The sequence below is a fragment of the Asparagus officinalis genome, chromosome 6 (genome assembly GCF_001876935.1).
Source record: "Asparagus officinalis chromosome 6, Aspof.V1, whole genome shotgun sequence".
Classification (NCBI taxonomy): domain Eukaryota; kingdom Viridiplantae; phylum Streptophyta; class Magnoliopsida; order Asparagales; family Asparagaceae; genus Asparagus; species Asparagus officinalis.
Window position 1 is genome coordinate 6097394 of NC_033799.1, and position 18595 is coordinate 6115988.

General features: G+C 35.5%; 2 protein-coding genes across 2 annotated transcripts; both read left to right on the forward strand.

Moving 5' to 3' along the window:
• On the forward strand, window positions 7–11110 carry LOC109844932 (respiratory burst oxidase homolog protein E-like). The gene is given in 16 exon segments (XM_020414107.1): window positions 7–232; window positions 234–345; window positions 347–428; window positions 519–678; window positions 760–808; window positions 886–999; window positions 1855–2238; window positions 3967–4350; window positions 7549–7644; window positions 8011–8126; window positions 8616–8777; window positions 9030–9189; window positions 9597–9788; window positions 9886–10014; window positions 10428–10506; window positions 10701–11110. Coding segments are annotated over 16 exon segments (2538 nt in total). The 5' UTR covers window positions 7–23; the 3' UTR covers window positions 10811–11110.
• LOC109844934 (respiratory burst oxidase homolog protein F-like) lies at window positions 15283–16825 on the forward strand. Its single transcript, XM_020414108.1, has 4 exons — window positions 15283–15503; window positions 15601–15729; window positions 16143–16221; window positions 16416–16825. The coding sequence occupies exons 1-4, from the start codon at window positions 15315–15317 to the stop codon at window positions 16523–16525; spliced, it is 507 nt and encodes a 168-aa protein (XP_020269697.1). The 5' UTR covers window positions 15283–15314; the 3' UTR covers window positions 16526–16825.

An 18595-nucleotide genomic window follows, 5' to 3' on the forward strand; every position in this document is an offset into this window, starting at 1 on the left:
TGCTCGAAATCGACGAGGAGTCGATGGCGGTCCGCAGCGTCACTCCGACGCATGAACCGGCGTCGGTCTCGGATCACGGTCGGAGCCTCAGCCGGAGCTCATCGAACGGTTCGAAGAAGATCCGACGAAAGTTCGGGTGGCTGATCTCGTCGACGTCGCCGTCGTCGACGCCGAGGCGATCGGCGGAGGATTCGTCGACTAATCTGGCGCCGAGAGACGGCGAGGCTGGATTTCCGGGCGCAGGCCGCCAGTCGCGCACCCGCATTCCGGAGCACTCTTCGCTGCGCTAAACGAGGTTTGCGGTCATTAAATCGCCGCCAACCGGTTTCGGTTGAGTCGACGGAAGCTTTGGCGGCCGGTCGAGCAGCGGTTCGATTCGTTAGCGAAGGATGGGCTGCTTTCGAGAGAAGATTTTGGGGAGTGTATAGGTTTGTCATTTCTGTATCTTTTTTTTTTAAAATTTTTTACTTTTTACTTTTTGCGGTGTGGTCACCGCCCGTTGATTTTTAAATTTGCAGGGATGGTGGACTCGAAGGAGTTTGCGAGCGGGATTTTTGATGCATTAGCAAGGCGGCGGCGGCAGAGTTTGGAGAGAATTACGAAAGAGGAGATGCACGACTTCTGGGTGCAAATTTCTGATCAGAGCTTCGATGCGAGATTGCAAATTTTCTTTGACATGTAAGGACAAATGCTTCTTCTTTTTTTTTTTTTTGCAAAACATTAATTTACAAAATGGATAATTTATAAAATTTGTTTTAGGGTGGATACTAATGAGGACGGGAGAATTACGAGAGAGGAAGTACAAGAGGTGAGTGGATAAAAATTGTCAATTGTGCGAATGTTTATGTCCTGGTTGTGTAATATTGATGATTTTTTTGGGTTCAGTTGATAGGTTTGAGCGCGTCGGCGAACAAATTGTCGAAGTTGAAGGAGCAGGCGGAGGAGTACGCTGCGTTGATCATGGAGGAACTCGATCCCGAGAACCTTGGTTACATCGAAGTGAGCTTAGTCTCCTTTCACCCCCCCTCAATTATCTCTAATTTACATTACTGCCACTTAGTGCTGACACGTTGCTAGCCTAGAGGTTCTACTCGATGCGTACGTGCCTGGTGTTATTTGTTCACTTACCTTGGAATTGTTGCTAAACGAAATCATTAAAATTTTGGTAGATATGAAAAATAGACTATTGAGCTTATGTTGTTAGGCTTCCCATCTTCAATAATGCCCATAAAAAAGGCGGTGTTGGTTGGGTTACACGTTATGCTCACCTGATAATTAAAGAAGTTTGTTGTTATTATCTAATTCGAGTTGGTACTTGGAGTAATTAAAATTTGTCAATATTTAGTGAGACTTTTTGTTCATGTTTATATCCAAATGATTCTTATTCTAATTTGAAAATTCTCTCTCTCTCTCTCTTTTGATATTATAGTAGAGATCGTTTTCAAATAGCAATAAAATTAATATGTACAGTTATTATAAATTTTTTGATAAAATAATTGCTTAAAATATTTAAATCGCAATTGCTTTGGCTTTCATTCATGACAAGTCGAATATTGAATATTCAATTTTGATCGAAGAAACACCTGTCCATTATTTTGTCTCTAAAATAAAATTAGCCATTTTAAATTTTTTTCACTTTTGATTTTACGTATAGTAACTTATATTTATCAAGTACTCTTTCTTTAAGATACCCCCACCCCCTCCCAAAAAATACGTAGAAATACAAATAAAGGTTATGTTTACAAAACCTTCTAAAATTTAACCTTTAAAAACAAATAAAGTTTTAGCAAAGCAAATCGAAGGGCATAACAGTAATTTAACTTTTCTATTTTCTGTTTACTTTTTTGGGAGCAGTTATGGCAGCTGGAAGCCTTACTCCTCCAAAGAGACACCTACATGAACTACAGCCGCCCCCCGCTCCGCCGGGTCCTACCCCTCCGGCGCACTTTAGCACGCACCAAACTCTGGCTTGAAGAGAACTGGCGCAGGATATGGGTCATCCTACTGTGGGTCGCCTCCATGGCAGCTCTCTTCGCCTGGAAATTCGTTCAGTACCGCCAGCGTGCTGCTTGGCACGTGATGGGGTATTGCCTGCCGACGGCGAAGGGAGCGGCCGAGACGCTGAAGCTTAACATGGCGCTCGTGCTGTTGCCTGTTTGTAGGAATACGCTCACGTGGCTTAGGTCTACACGTGCGAGGCTCTTCGTGCCGTTTGACGATAACATCAACTTCCACAAGGTTCGCTTATTTTACGGAAATGACATTTAGTACTTCGGGAGTATTATTATTATTTTTAATCCTAATTTATTTTAACTCTAACGTTCACCTCTTCTCCATAAATTCTGCTCATTCATAGTTTGCAGGTAAGGAAAAATCTTATCCACTAGATAATCAATAAGTATGATAAAGCATGATCTTTTCACTATAACAATATACTTCAAAATTTGCATGATATTTCACCCAAAAATGGTCTTTGTTATTACGAATTAAAGCACAAAAGCACGTAGTTTATAGCCTAGCCAACGCTACCCTAAAAGCATTATAGTGAAACTTTTATAGATATAATGATATAACGAGAAGAAAGAATGTGATACGCATGGACCACCATCACTTTCTAAACCATGTAAAGGTGACAACAATAAAATATGTAAACGAGCAGAATACTTAGTGCAAATAATATAAAAATTAGTAAAAATTACCAAAAAAAACAAAAGGTACTCGATGTCTGGACCAAAATAATTCACCTTTCCACAGGGTCGTCTCTGTAGCTTTTGCTGCTGTGAGAAGTCGAATAGGATACAGCTTTTGCTGTTAGATTACGTGTCACGATCTCAGTGGCATAGTACGGGCTCAAGCTTCGCCCGTTAGGTGGCGGGCATGCAGCGTCAATTCTCTAATGTCGGGAATGGTAGCTGTCTGGTCCCTTGCAGGCAACAGGCTCTTCATGATGACGTGACTGGTTAAAAAGAAAAATTCTTCAAGTACCCAAAATATGGGACTAATAGGGGGACAAGTGAAGTGTCTCATTCCTATTGGATAATGAGTCGGTCATCATTAATGATGACCAACTCATTATCCAATAGGAAAAGGACACCTCACTTGTCCCCCAAATTGGTTCCATATTTTGGGTCTCTGTAGCAAAACTCGGTTAAAAATCGGTCGTGAGCCTGCTGCAAGTAACATACCTTATCGTCCTAGGGAATGATTGCGCAAGATACGATACACGCTTTTAGGATTTGTATAGTTCAGTTCTTCAGTTGTCTAATTATTTTACGAGTCAGAGACTAATGATTTGCTGAGCTGTTAGTTGTTGTGTCAAGATCAGCTGACGCGCCTAGGAAAATTATTAAATTTAATTAAAAGCTAATGACATATTAATAACCATGAAAGTACGAAATTTTGGATTAATTTAATGTACATATTTTCAAATCTTCATATTTTGTATTGATCGAGGATTAATACTCTAATGAATAGAATTCATTGAAATGATATAATGAGTCCCATAACATCTGTTAGACATTTTTCTAAACTACACCCTTCTTTTTCCATGTTAAAAAGTTACTCTATTTTTTTTGTAATTTTGATTATCTTGTAAAGTTCAGCTGTAACTAATTAGATTTTATTTTATTTGGTCAGCTAATGGTGGATCCCTAGATGTCACATCTATTAATAGTAAAAATAGCTGGAAAAAAGTATGTATGGCACAAGCGAATACAAAAGAAGAAATGAACCCTGACTAATAGGAGTATTTTGCAGGAAACAACTGCGAAAGGCATAGTAAAACTAATTAAAACCCGAGACCGTTTTGAGTTTTAACCGTCTAGACAAAACTCAGTAACAGGAAAGGTGACGAAGACTAAAATTCGCAAAGAGTTTTATAGGGACTTGTTTTTTTCAACTTTTTATCTTGATTCGGTCACCAACCGGTGAGCTCACCTCCCTACCTTTCATTCCATTCCCTGCCAGATGATCGCAACGGCTATAGTCATGGCCATCCTAGTCCACGCCGGGACCCACCTCGCCTGCGACTTCCCTCGCGTGGTCCGGTCGCCGCCGGAGAAATACACCCTCATCACCCGCGACTTCGGCTCAACCAAACCAACGTACAGCGGCCTCCTCTCCGGCATCGAGGGGGCTACCGGGATCGCGATGGTGATCCTAATGTGCGTCTCCTTCACGCTGGCGACCCACAAGTTCCGCAAGAACGGGGTGAGGTTACCGCGCCCTCTGAACAAGCTTACCGGGTTCAATGCGTTCTGGTACTCGCACCATTTGCTCGCTGTTGTGTATGGGCTCCTTGTGGTTCATGGCTACTACATGTTTCTTGTCCACAGATGGTATCAGAGGACGGTAAGATTAATGTTTGCTTTAGATTACTATTTTAGTGGTTAACATGCGGTATGAGTAAATTAAGAAATGAAGAGCATATCTGCATTACTATCGTTGACTATTATATAAGTTAAGATTTAGTCTGTTTATATATGTAGCTAGGCACCACCATTATACCCTTTTGGATTGCATATGTTCCTATGTTTCTATAAAAAATGAAAAGGGACTCGCATGTCTATCTTATTAATTTGCATACTTACCGCTAAAATCTTAATATTTCCCAATATATCCTTTGACATCGAGTTAAAATACTGTCTCCTTTAAAACCGTTTAAATTTTTAACTGAGAAGGGGTAAAATGACAAAACTACTCTATACCCACTCTCTCCCTAAATAAAATAAGGGGTTTTTTTTTTTTTTGCCCATATGCGCCCAAGAACTACTTTTTTGGCAGAATTAGACCCCAAATCTGCATATTTGCTAATTTAGCCCTCTGAGCTGTAACGTTGTTAAATGAGAGGGGTATGAATAATCAACGTAGGAGAATGTGTGGGTGAATATCTTTAAGTCCCTACCACTACCACTACACAATAAATCCAAAGTTGTGGTGAGGCTTATAGGTTTATATTCTAACAAAATTAGCAAATATGAATATGTGGAGGGTAAATCTACAAATATGATAGCAAAGGGTATGTCTGCAAAAAACTCTAAAATAAAACAATCATCCATTAAGTAATAGGCAATTGTCATTGAGTGTGTCAACGCAATATAGAGAATAAAGGAATCTACAGAAAAAATATTCAATGTTAAAAGTAAATCTTTCGGGAGATAAGGCGTTACTCGTTAGTACACTAGAATACGACATTCTTGTGCAAGATATTGGACAAATTTTGAAACCATCCTATTTACAAAAAAATCACAAATTTCGACCTATTCCAAAAAAAAATTGTCAAAACCGACCTAGTGGCGTCTGGCTGAAACTGAGTCGGTTTTGACAAAATATGTTTCGAAATTTCATGGGACTTCAAGTCCGGTGAAGTTTTGTTATGTACAAAAACTTCATGGGACTTGAAGTCCCGTGAAGTTTCGGAAAATTTTTCTTCAAAACCGACCCAGTTTCAGCCCGACGGCTAAAACTAGGTCGATTCTCATAAATATTTTGTGAATGGGTCAATTTTTGCAATTATTTTCTCAAATAGGATGGTTTTCAAAATTTGCCCACGAGATATTAGATTTCTTTCTGTTTTCTTTCCATAATATTTCCCTGCACTAATTTACCCTTAGAAACCAGTTACTATTATTGATATTATCCAAATTATCCTTTTTGTCATTCATGCTGGAGTAACTTACGGATTCTTTTAAAGCATTAGAGCACACGCAACATAATATTTGATTCAAAAACAGTTATATTTTAATTTTCAAGTGCCTCAATTATGTTTAACTGACAAAGAGGGGAGGCGGGGTTGACAGAAGCTGAAACAAGGTAGCAAAAAGAAAAACTTGTAAAACAGTCTAATAATTCATGTTTCTGAATATTTATTTTGTTCACTTCAAATTTCAGAACACTGTTTAACTTTGTCCCTTTCATATGGAAGCGTATTCTTTTGTAGGTTTCATAATCACAGAAAGCTCAGTTAACTTCTATAATGGTTCTTTACTGATGGTCTCTTTCTTTCGGAAACTCTTAACTGCTATTTATCTTATAGTTTTCTCATGCCTACTCTTGGACAGAAAGCAAGAGTTCCACACAATCAACATATGTGTCCAAAATAGTTATGTAGACTATTACATCTAATCCACCAAATTTCTTTACTCATTTAAGAATTTAGCATATGTTCCTTGTTATAATACAGACATTTCCTAGCTTTTTCCTTCTGGTAGAAATTTTAGAAAAGATGTACATCAGTTCTCAAGGACAATGACCACAACTCATCAGACTACTTATATTTTAGAGACTAAGTCAAGATTATTTTGATTAAAGAATTGTATTTGAAACCTAATCTCTCAGTTAACACTCTTTAAATATACCGAGTGATGTAAGAGAATAACATAACGTTCGATGAAAGACTTTGATACTATATATTGAAACAGAAAAACCTACGCTACCAAACTGGCAGGTAGCAGTCCCTGACTCCGGGATAATTTATGGAATTAGATAACCTCTATACAGGTACGAGTGTCTTAGTTGTCTCAAACACATTCCTTAATAGATATTTTATACAATTGAAGGTAGCAGTTGAGAATAGGTCTCTTAACAAACCTTTGACATGTTAAGAGATTATTTCAACGCAACTTGATTCTTGTAAGGGAAGTAGTTGAATTCTATGATGTATTGCATAACATCAAATTATTTAGGAAAGAGTATGCTTATAGAGATGATCGAAGTTTCAAAGCAAATGGGTTGTGCAGTAAATGTCACCTATAGGATTAATGGAAAATGAGTTGAAACTGCTGTCAAAACAGGAATATAATAATATAAAATCCAAATTAAAGAGTTAGAAAATTCAGGCCTGATCGGGAGCAGTCGTGATGTCACTGCCCTAGAAGATTGAGGACCCGTCTATCGTCCTGGCGTAATCTGTCCCCTCTCCTCTAACGGTAAAAACCCCTGGAATCGGCCAGCCTCTGCACTCGGGCGTGAGTCACAAAGCTTATGCTCAGACGAAAACGGTTGCCCAAAATATAAATGTAAATATGTAGCCGAAATTTCTTGGAGAAATGAGAGTAGAGAAAGAAGAGAGCTTAGAAGTTGTTCTTCTCTTCGTTGGTGTGTCTCTGAATGAGCTCCAAGTCTGCTTATATAGGTGATGAGAAGTGTAACCCCCGCTGAATCCAAGGGATCGTTACGCACAAATCTTGCTTCCGTTACCCGCATGCAGCCGTTACAAAACGTGTAAAACGTGCAAAAATAAAAGCTTGAGAAGCAAAAAATGTGTGCGTGTGCAGCGAGGCGTGCGTGTGAGAGATAGATATGCAAAGCCCACAAAACCCAAAACACTATTCAAAGCCCAATAAGGAGAGAACCATTATATACCCTCTACTATTCATCTCATTTTTCAATGTGGGACTATTCACAAAGGCAAAATTGCCTTTTCATGAACAAATCATCCAACAGAAACTAATAAAACTATGAGGTGAAATTCCTCAGCTCTATTTCTAGATTGCAATAGTATGTCATTAGAAAACTAAGGATGTGAAATATCTTGGTTTTTTTTTTCAGACGTGGATGTATATCTCTGTTCCGTTGCTGCTCTACATAGGTGAGAGGACTCTCAGGGCTTTCCGTTCCAATGCTTATTCCGTTAAGATAATGAAGGTACTTTCTGAATCTTTTTTAAGAATTTAACAAAAGCGTCCAACCTCTCCTTTATGTACTCATTTATAAAATAGTTACAAGGTTAAGATATTAAAGCGAAAGTAACTCTGTCAATTTATTGCATCAATTCCGCAAATCACTTTAGAAACTAGAGCCAAGCCATTCATTTTCACATTTTTAACCCGAGGGAAGAAGAAAGTGTCAGGTGCCAAAAAGGACAGTTCATCAAGAACCTGGCGACTATGAATTAATGTTATAAGATGGCTAAACTGTAGTAATAGACTTTATATGTGCTCTTCAGGACAAATGATCTAACATCAACTAAGCCAAGTTAACTCTGTCTTAATCTCTTTTATTTCCATTCAGGTTTCTTTACTACCTGGAAGCGTTTTAACATTGGTCATGTCCAAGCCACATGGATTTCGTTATAGGAGTGGCCAGTATATATTCCTGCAATGCCCAGCAGTATCTCCATTTGAATGGTTTGCTCTCTTCCATTTATGTATTTCTTAATGCCACAATTCTCTTGTTTTCTAGAGGGTCTATTTGGGATGAAGATCCATTACTCAAGCAAATAAGAAAGTAAAACCAAGAAGAGTAACATAAAGTGATTTGGCTGATCGAATTTGGCCTATATCCATGTAGCATCACTATGACGATTCATTAGAATGAATATAATTGTCATAAAGAGATTCTAGGAATTAAATGAGAGATCCCACCAAGTCTCCTATCTCTTTTTGTGATCCCATCTCACATGCTCAACCGGATACCCCAAATAATCCCAATGATTGATACACTTGACCGTGCCAAAAAGGCGAGGGAACTGGATTAAGCATCACCAATCATTGGGTTTAAAATAGATCCACAATTTCACTTGGATTTGTATAATTATACGCCTAGCACTCTTATATTTTGGCTCTCACATAGCAATAAACTGAACTTGTTACCATCCTCCATGTCAAAACCAACAGGCACCCCTTCTCCATCACCTCAGCACCTGGTGATGAATATCTTAGTGTTCACATAAGAACTACGGGGGACTGGACTCAGGAGCTCAAGCGGATTTTTACAGAGCACTACTTTACTTCCGGGAGAGCCAAATTAAATGAAGTGGGATCATCGGGTCACAAAAGGTAAGCATATGACTCTAGATTTACATTTCTCATAAAGTTAATTTTGCGGTAATTTAAAGTCATAACTTAATAATGAAAATGAGTTGAGAATGTAGTGTAACATTAGTGTCCTGTTTCCATAAACTGATTTGTACTTAATAGAGTATAAATATTTTTACATGAATAGTCTTTAATCAATTTTCTATATCTTGAACTAGCTCAAACAATTTTCTGTACATGATCACATCAATTAATCTATTTAATTTCATGTAGCTTGCCGAGATTGCTTGTTGATGGACCATATGGGTCACCAGCCCAAGACTTTCGAAACTATGATGTTCTACTTCTGGTGGGGCTAGGTATTGGCGCTACTCCTTTTATAAGCATTCTCAGAGACCTTCTCAACAACATCAAATTGGTAGATGAACTCTTGGTAAGATTTACACATTTCTCATGTCCATGTTTACTTTTTGTAATTTTCACAAGCTATCATGAACTTTGGGGTATTTTGCACAAAACTACCATGAAATTTCAAAATTGTGGAAAATACCATGAACTAATGAAAATTGTTACTACGTCTCTTATTTATATCTAGCAACTAACAAAGTTTATAAGGGTAATATGTAAGCTATATAAAGTATAAGGGCAAAATTATCCGAGAAACATCACATGCAAAACACGTGAAAACATGTTTTCACTAACGCACGGTGGTTTAGTGAAAAGTTCATGGTAGTTTTCTTTAATAAAGAAAGTTTATGGTAGTTTTGTGAAATTTACCCTTTTTCTCCGTAATACAGTTTTTTTGGCCTCTTACGTTGTGTTCGTATATTGAACTATTAGGAGATGACTACAGAGACTAGCAGATCAGATGACAGCACAAGCAGTAGCTTTGGCTTTTCGACGCCAGGTAGTGTTAGCAAGAAGAGACCACATAGAACTGCCAGTGCTCATTTCTACTGGGTTACAAGAGAGCCTGGGTCATTTGAGTGGTTCAAAGGTGTTATGAATGAAGTTGCAGAAATGGATAGAAAGGTAATAATTCTGACCTCTGTTTAAACTATTGGCTGTTAATATATTTGAATGAGTTAAACTAGGAAAATTGATGGTTATTGTTTATTGCTTAAATCAGGGAGTTATAGAGATGCATAATTACCTAACAAGTGTCTACGAGGAGGGAGATGCGAGGACCACTCTTCTCACCATGGTGCAAGCTCTCAATCATGCCAAGAATGGCTACGATATAGTCTCTGGCACTCGGGTACTATATTATGAAGATTCTTCATGTTTTAGATGTTTTGAGTAATTCATTGATATGTAAGGGCCATTCAATAAAATAAATAAGATTGATCCCAATCAATATTCCTTTAATACTAAAATTATTGACTTTCCCGAGAAAAGAGATAGAAAACTTATTCAGTCATATTCCAAATCTAACCCATATCTATGCTGAAATTGATTGGAATGTTCATTCTCTATAACATGTACTTCTGTAAAATCTGTGGAAATTAATGCATAGAACATTAATAGTGAACATATTACTTGCTCAAACTAGCAAACTACGTCAATAGAGGGGGAAAATTTTTCTCCCTCTTAGTCATAGGCACACGAGATTGTAGATTATGAATTCAATTTATCTAATGAAAAACTGACATATTTTGTTGTTATTTACAGGTTAGAACACATTTTGCAAGGCCCAATTGGAGGGAAGTTTTCATGAAAATAGCTTCAAAGCATCGAGGCGGCACTGTAGGTGAGGCAATTCTACCTTTCCTAAATGAAATTGGAAACCCTCCATTTATAATTAGAATGATTACGATTCATTTGATATATAAGTATCGTTGTGTCTAATGTAGTGCATTAATTGGAAAAAAACCACTATAATTTCTCCCAAATGTAATGTAAAGTCAATATAATGGATTAATATTTTTACAACTATAAATGCAGGTGTATTCTATTGTGGAACTCCAGTATTAGCCAAGGAATTGAGAAGTTTATCCCATGAGATGAGCCACAAGACTTCAACAAGATTTCACTTCCACAAGGAGTACTTCTAATTCTTTGGCCTTATGTAAAGGGGCAAAATGCACTAAATTTTTGTGTACTTCTTAAAAAAGAAAAAGAAAATGTTACATATAGCCATATAGGGAAAGTATTCACATCAAAATGTATATAAATATTTCTCGTATATAGAGTAGAGAAAAGAAGGGGAAATAGAGTTAGCAAGAAGAGAGGACTTTGAATCTTTCCTACCATCATTTTTTTTACGTAACTTATAATATGTATGCAATAAACGATATTAAAATTGAAGTTATAGTTTTTTCATGTAAAATTGAAGCCAATTACTAATTTGTTTCGATATTACTCTTTGACGTATTAATATATGTTTCTTCTCATTGTTGAATGTTTCTTCTCATTGTTGATTAAGTGTTGCCATTATAACGCAGGATCACTTTGCCCTTTTTTGTAAGTCTTGTTAATTGCTGAGCCAAGAATTGTTGATTTATTTATTTATTTATTTTAATGTTAAGTTGCGTTCAAGTAATTGATAAAAGAATCCAAAACCGTTTCACGGTTTCATCAAGTATATGTTACTAACCATTGAGAATATTAGTGACAAAATTTGCCAAACTTGTTGCATCTACTAGTTCTAACTTAAAAGCAAAATCTCAAAATTAGTATTCATATTACGGATATTAAAATTACTGTTCACACAGCTCTTGGTACAGAATGATTCAGAATAATCATTAGAATATTCAAATGTTAGTCATGCTACAGTAATATTATCAGCATTAGCTATGTTGTTCGAGCAATAATAATTTTTTTCCTATAAATATTGTTCATGCTAAAGTATAATTTTTAAATCTTAAACCTACTCTATATACTAAAGTGAATTTTTTGGTCTTTATCAACAGTTCGAGCTGAAGTGATATTTTTTCTAACCTTGAAAGCGCTATTTATATATTTTTTCTGCAAATGATGTATTTAACATTTATCAGATATTTTAAAAATATAAACGAATTTTGCCACATTCTATTATAGAAAATTGATAAAACTTGCAGATTAATGTATTATCTTGTTAGCTAGTTTGGGAATTCACTCTATAAATAGTAGTAAAAAATTATCACTGAAGTTTTTATAAATAATATTAATCATCATATTATAGATTTGGTGATAGATATAACTCGGTAAATAACACATGCACCAACTCATGGGCTTAATAGTAGTAGAACTTGATAAGAAAAACATTGAAAACAAAAGGAGGGGTGATAACAAAAGGCCCTTGGGCCTGTCCATAGAAAGAATTGCAGAAAGAATTGCAGTCTTTGACTGAGTCTCTGTCCATAGAAATGATAACAAAAGGCCCATTAGAGTGCGCTTTCCTATGTTAAATTGAGCTAGTGTTTGTGCAGAAAATACTAAGGAATCTCTTGTATTTACTATGGAAGTGAAGAAGTGGTCTAGTGCTAACTACATCGATAGTGAAAAACTAATCGATTTGCAAAGATGGAAGTACATGAGATGGATGGGCGAGAATTCTTAAAGTTCCTAACTATTAAAACCCCACAACAAAAAAAAAAACTGAAAGTTGTGGATAGGTTGAGCTTATTTTATGGCCAAAAGCCGGACTCACGCATCGATCTTAATTTTTAAGAAAATCCATTTTAAACTTATGGTCGGTGAAATTTGAACTTAGATTGTTATGGTATCATCTTAAAGTCCTAACAATTATACCAAAACTCAAAAGTCGTGATGAGGGTTGTATTTTTTATGTTCTAACAAAAACAAGTTAGTAGTTTATATGGTATCTTATGCTTTTACATAGCAGATATTCAGGTCACATCTTCATTAAACGTAAAGCGCTATCCCTTACATGTTCTTAAGTCTAGTTTTTAAATTGAAGATACGTTCATTATGTCAAGCTACGAGTGAGAGATGAAATTGAGTGAGAGATGAAATTCATGTTTGTCTTTAAATTGCTCGATCTATAGTATATCCTTACCAAAAAAAACTTAACATTCCATAGGCTTTAAACATCAAGATGAACCAGGGTATTACAAATACTTTGCTCCATAACACTTAAAAGAAGCTCTTAAAAAATGGGTTTTTCCGTCAAAACCACCTAAACTTTTGCCTAAATTGATGGTTATCACCTACATTTTTTTGACGAAAACCACCTAAAATTGCTTACATGTTTTCAATGTCACACCAATCTATGTTTTTATAGTAGATGATCAAGTCACATCTTCATTAAAATGTAAAGCATTATCCCTTACATGTTCTTTAGTCTATTTTTTGAATTGAAGATATGATTCATTATGTCAAGCTATGAGTGAGAGATGAAATTCATGTTTGTATTTAAATTGCTCTATAGTATATCCCTACCAAAAAAACTTAACATCCCATAGGCCGAAAACATCAAGATGAACCAGGGTATTAAAAATATTGCTCCATAACACTTAAAAGAAGCTCTTTACAAAAAAATAAATAAAATAAATTCAAAATACAAACTTTTGTCTTAAAATGAGTAAGGCATCCTAGGACAAAACTTGACAAGCGAAGGGACCAAGGTCCTCTCCTAGCTGGCTAAACCATTTGATACTTCATTATCCTAGGAATATTTCTTACTTGATGCATGTTACCTTGATCAGTCAATTAATTAGGGATTAAACCGTAAACTACGGCAATCAAATAAACAGCAGGTGCTACAATATTTGAGTAAATTAATGAAAGTAACATTTTTACTTTTCGGTTTTTCTATAGAGTGTCCATGGACACTCTATAAGAGAGGAGAGAGAGAGAAAAATGAATGAGAAGAGGATCCCAATGCAAATCAGTAGACCCCCTCCTCATTCATTTCTCTCTATCTCTCTCCTCTCTTATAGAGTGCCCATGAGCACTCTATAGAAAAACCGTTTACTTTTTAGTAAGTTATGAAGTACGTCCCCGGCGCTTGCGCAAGACTGCAGCTAGGTTGCTTCCCATTTTTATCTACCACAATAGCAGCTTAAGCTTTTGGGATGCCGGACTTCTAACTGCTTTCTCAACGATTCGATGCCATGAGGCGAGTGCTGTCTTCTCTCGTCTCTTCATGGTGACCTAATTTGGTTAGGGTTTGTGAATGATTATGAGCTTGTTTTGAGTAAAAGCTAATAATAAGTGTGATTGACAAATGATATATCCTACTCATCCTACACATAAAATGGAAAGATACATATATATATAGTTGTCTTGATTTTTGGGTTACTAGCTCAAAAGTATGTGTTGTCAATGTTCACGGGGCAAGCAAATTTCTTTTAATTAGTTTATGAGATTCTATCAAGGTGGAGTTTTTGGCAAAAAAATATTATTTAAAATTTTTTTTTTTGCCCCCATGCTTAAAAGACTTCCATTTTCGGGTATTCATTTTTCTACCTATCCATTCTTCCGATTTTTTGTCAAATTTTGTTTGGATCCTCAGATGAAAGTCAGGTACCTCTCTGCTAGTTTTGCTAACATAAATACACAATGATGAATATTTATTATGAAGAACTTAAAACTTTTTCTTTTTTTCTTTTTTAAGGTGAAAAAACACCAATTGTTGCTGAACTTTATGTGGAATAAAGCATGTTTGTTCATGCAACAACTTCTTGAGCTACCAAGCTTGCATTGTTATTAGAATTGAGGAATATCACACGCATAATTTTCTCCAGAGATCGAGTTGGTTCTCCTCTTCCTCGACACACACACAAAAAGATAAAAAAGATAAAAGCAGAACATGGTCAAATCTAATCTAAACTATAGTCTAATTTGGTCTACCTGTTTCAACTGTAATACTTCTCTCATTCGCTCCACCAACATTGGCACTTGCATTTAAATAAGTCATTAAATGAAAACTTTGGTCATCTCTCTAGTCAAAACTTTTTGGGCCCTTTCCCTCATTGCTCTCAGCCTCATGCTCTCAGCCTCTGCTTTTAATGATGAATAATGATAACTCAAGTGGTGTAATTAGAGGTGTCCAAATGGGCTTCGGGTCCGGACCCGGCCCGGGCCCGAAAAATCCAGGCCCGGCGGGCTCCGGGCCCGGGTCCGGGGTTGAGGTGGTGAAGCCCGACCCAGACACAACCCGACCCGGTTTTTAATTATATATATATTATATATTTTTTTTATATTTCTATATATAATTATAGTATAATAATGTTTACTTTTTGTAATTTTCACAAGCTATCATGAACTTTGGGGTATTTTGCACAAAACTACCATGAAATTTCAAAATTGTGGAAAATACCATGAACTAATGAAAATTGTTACTACGTCTCTTATTTATATCTAGCAACTAACAAAGTTTATAAGGGTAATATGTAAGCTATATAAAGTATAAGGGCAAAATTATCCGAGAAACATCACATGCAAAACACGTGAAAACATGTTTTCACTAACGCACGGTGGTTTAGTGAAAAGTTCATGGTAGTTTTCTTTAATAAAGAAAGTTTATGGTAGTTTTGTGAAATTTACCCTTTTTCTCCGTAATACAGTTTTTTTGGCCTCTTACGTTGTGTTCGTATATTGAACTATTAGGAGATGACTACAGAGACTAGCAGATCAGATGACAGCACAAGCAGTAGCTTTGGCTTTTCGACGCCAGGTAGTGTTAGCAAGAAGAGACCACATAGAACTGCCAGTGCTCATTTCTACTGGGTTACAAGAGAGCCTGGGTCATTTGAGTGGTTCAAAGGTGTTATGAATGAAGTTGCAGAAATGGATAGAAAGGTAATAATTCTGACCTCTGTTTAAACTATTGGCTGTTAATATATTTGAATGAGTTAAACTAGGAAAATTGATGGTTATTGTTTATTGCTTAAATCAGGGAGTTATAGAGATGCATAATTACCTAACAAGTGTCTACGAGGAGGGAGATGCGAGGACCACTCTTCTCACCATGGTGCAAGCTCTCAATCATGCCAAGAATGGCTACGATATAGTCTCTGGCACTCGGGTACTATATTATGAAGATTCTTCATGTTTTAGATGTTTTGAGTAATTCATTGATATGTAAGGGCCATTCAATAAAATAAATAAGATTGATCCCAATCAATATTCCTTTAATACTAAAATTATTGACTTTCCCGAGAAAAGAGATAGAAAACTTATTCAGTCATATTCCAAATCTAACCCATATCTATGCTGAAATTGATTGGAATGTTCATTCTCTATAACATGTACTTCTGTAAAATCTGTGGAAATTAATGCATAGAACATTAATAGTGAACATATTACTTGCTCAAACTAGCAAACTACGTCAATAGAGGGGGAAAATTTTTCTCCCTCTTAGTCATAGGCACACGAGATTGTAGATTATGAATTCAATTTATCTAATGAAAAACTGACATATTTTGTTGTTATTTACAGGTTAGAACACATTTTGCAAGGCCCAATTGGAGGGAAGTTTTCATGAAAATAGCTTCAAAGCATCGAGGCGGCACTGTAGGTGAGGCAATTCTACCTTTCCTAAATGAAATTGGAAACCCTCCATTTATAATTAGAATGATTACGATTCATTTGATATATAAGTATCGTTGTGTCTAATGTAGTGCATTAATTGGAAAAAAACCACTATAATTTCTCCCAAATGTAATGTAAAGTCAATATAATGGATTAATATTTTTACAACTATAAATGCAGGTGTATTCTATTGTGGAACTCCAGTATTAGCCAAGGAATTGAGAAGTTTATCCCATGAGATGAGCCACAAGACTTCAACAAGATTTCACTTCCACAAGGAGTACTTCTAATTCTTTGGCCTTATGTAAAGGGGCAAAATGCACTAAATTTTTGTGTACTTCTTAAAAAAGAAAAAGAAAATGTTACATATAGCCATATAGGGAAAGTATTCACATCAAAATGTATATAAATATTTCTCGTATATAGAGTAGAGAAAAGAAGGGGAAATAGAGTTAGCAAGAAGAGAGGACTTTGAATCTTTCCTACCATCATTTTTTTTACGTAACTTATAATATGTATGCAATAAACGATATTAAAATTGAAGTTATAGTTTTTTCATGTAAAATTGAAGCCAATTACTAATTTGTTTCGATATTACTCTTTGACGTATTAATATATGTTTCTTCTCATTGTTGAATGTTTCTTCTCATTGTTGATTAAGTGTTGCCATTATAACGCAGGATCACTTTGCCCTTTTTTGTAAGTCTTGTTAATTGCTGAGCCAAGAATTGTTGATTTATTTATTTATTTATTTTAATGTTAAGTTGCGTTCAAGTAATTGATAAAAGAATCCAAAACCGTTTCACGGTTTCATCAAGTATATGTTACTAACCATTGAGAATATTAGTGACAAAATTTGCCAAACTTGTTGCATCTACTAGTTCTAACTTAAAAGCAAAATCTCAAAATTAGTATTCATATTACGGATATTAAAATTACTGTTCACACAGCTCTTGGTACAGAATGATTCAGAATAATCATTAGAATATTCAAATGTTAGTCATGCTACAGTAATATTATCAGCATTAGCTATGTTGTTCGAGCAATAATAATTTTTTTCCTATAAATATTGTTCATGCTAAAGTATAATTTTTAAATCTTAAACCTACTCTATATACTAAAGTGAATTTTTTGGTCTTTATCAACAGTTCGAGCTGAAGTGATATTTTTTCTAACCTTGAAAGCGCTATTTATATATTTTTTCTGCAAATGATGTATTTAACATTTATCAGATATTTTAAAAATATAAACGAATTTTGCCACATTCTATTATAGAAAATTGATAAAACTTGCAGATTAATGTATTATCTTGTTAGCTAGTTTGGGAATTCACTCTATAAATAGTAGTAAAAAATTATCACTGAAGTTTTTATAAATAATATTAATCATCATATTATAGATTTGGTGATAGATATAACTCGGTAAATAACACATGCACCAACTCATGGGCTTAATAGTAGTAGAACTTGATAAGAAAAACATTGAAAACAAAAGGAGGGGTGATAACAAAAGGCCCTTGGGCCTGTCCATAGAAAGAATTGCAGAAAGAATTGCAGTCTTTGACTGAGTCTCTGTCCATAGAAATGATAACAAAAGGCCCATTAGAGTGCGCTTTCCTATGTTAAATTGAGCTAGTGTTTGTGCAGAAAATACTAAGGAATCTCTTGTATTTACTATGGAAGTGAAGAAGTGGTCTAGTGCTAACTACATCGATAGTGAAAAACTAATCGATTTGCAAAGATGGAAGTACATGAGATGGATGGGCGAGAATTCTTAAAGTTCCTAACTATTAAAACCCCACAACAAAAAAAAAAACTGAAAGTTGTGGATAGGTTGAGCTTATTTTATGGCCAAAAGCCGGACTCACGCATCGATCTTAATTTTTAAGAAAATCCATTTTAAACTTATGGTCGGTGAAATTTGAACTTAGATTGTTATGGTATCATCTTAAAGTCCTAACAATTATACCAAAACTCAAAAGTCGTGATGAGGGTTGTATTTTTTATGTTCTAACAAAAACAAGTTAGTAGTTTATATGGTATCTTATGCTTTTACATAGCAGATATTCAGGTCACATCTTCATTAAACGTAAAGCGCTATCCCTTACATGTTCTTAAGTCTAGTTTTTAAATTGAAGATACGTTCATTATGTCAAGCTACGAGTGAGAGATGAAATTGAGTGAGAGATGAAATTCATGTTTGTCTTTAAATTGCTCGATCTATAGTATATCCTTACCAAAAAAAACTTAACATTCCATAGGCTTTAAACATCAAGATGAACCAGGGTATTACAAATACTTTGCTCCATAACACTTAAAAGAAGCTCTTAAAAAATGGGTTTTTCCGTCAAAACCACCTAA

Bases quoted from the DNA above. Each gene is read 5' to 3' on its own strand.
- LOC109844934 (XM_020414108.1), top strand. From the start codon at position 15,315: ATGACTACAGAGACTAGCAGATCAGATGACAGCACAAGCAGTAGCTTT. The intron at 15,730-16,142 runs GTACTATATTAT...TGTTATTTACAG, and splicing joins ATATAGTCTCTGGCACTCGG to GTTAGAACACATTTTGCAAG. The intron at 16,222-16,415 runs GTGAGGCAATTC...CTATAAATGCAG, and splicing joins GCATCGAGGCGGCACTGTAG to GTGTATTCTATTGTGGAACT.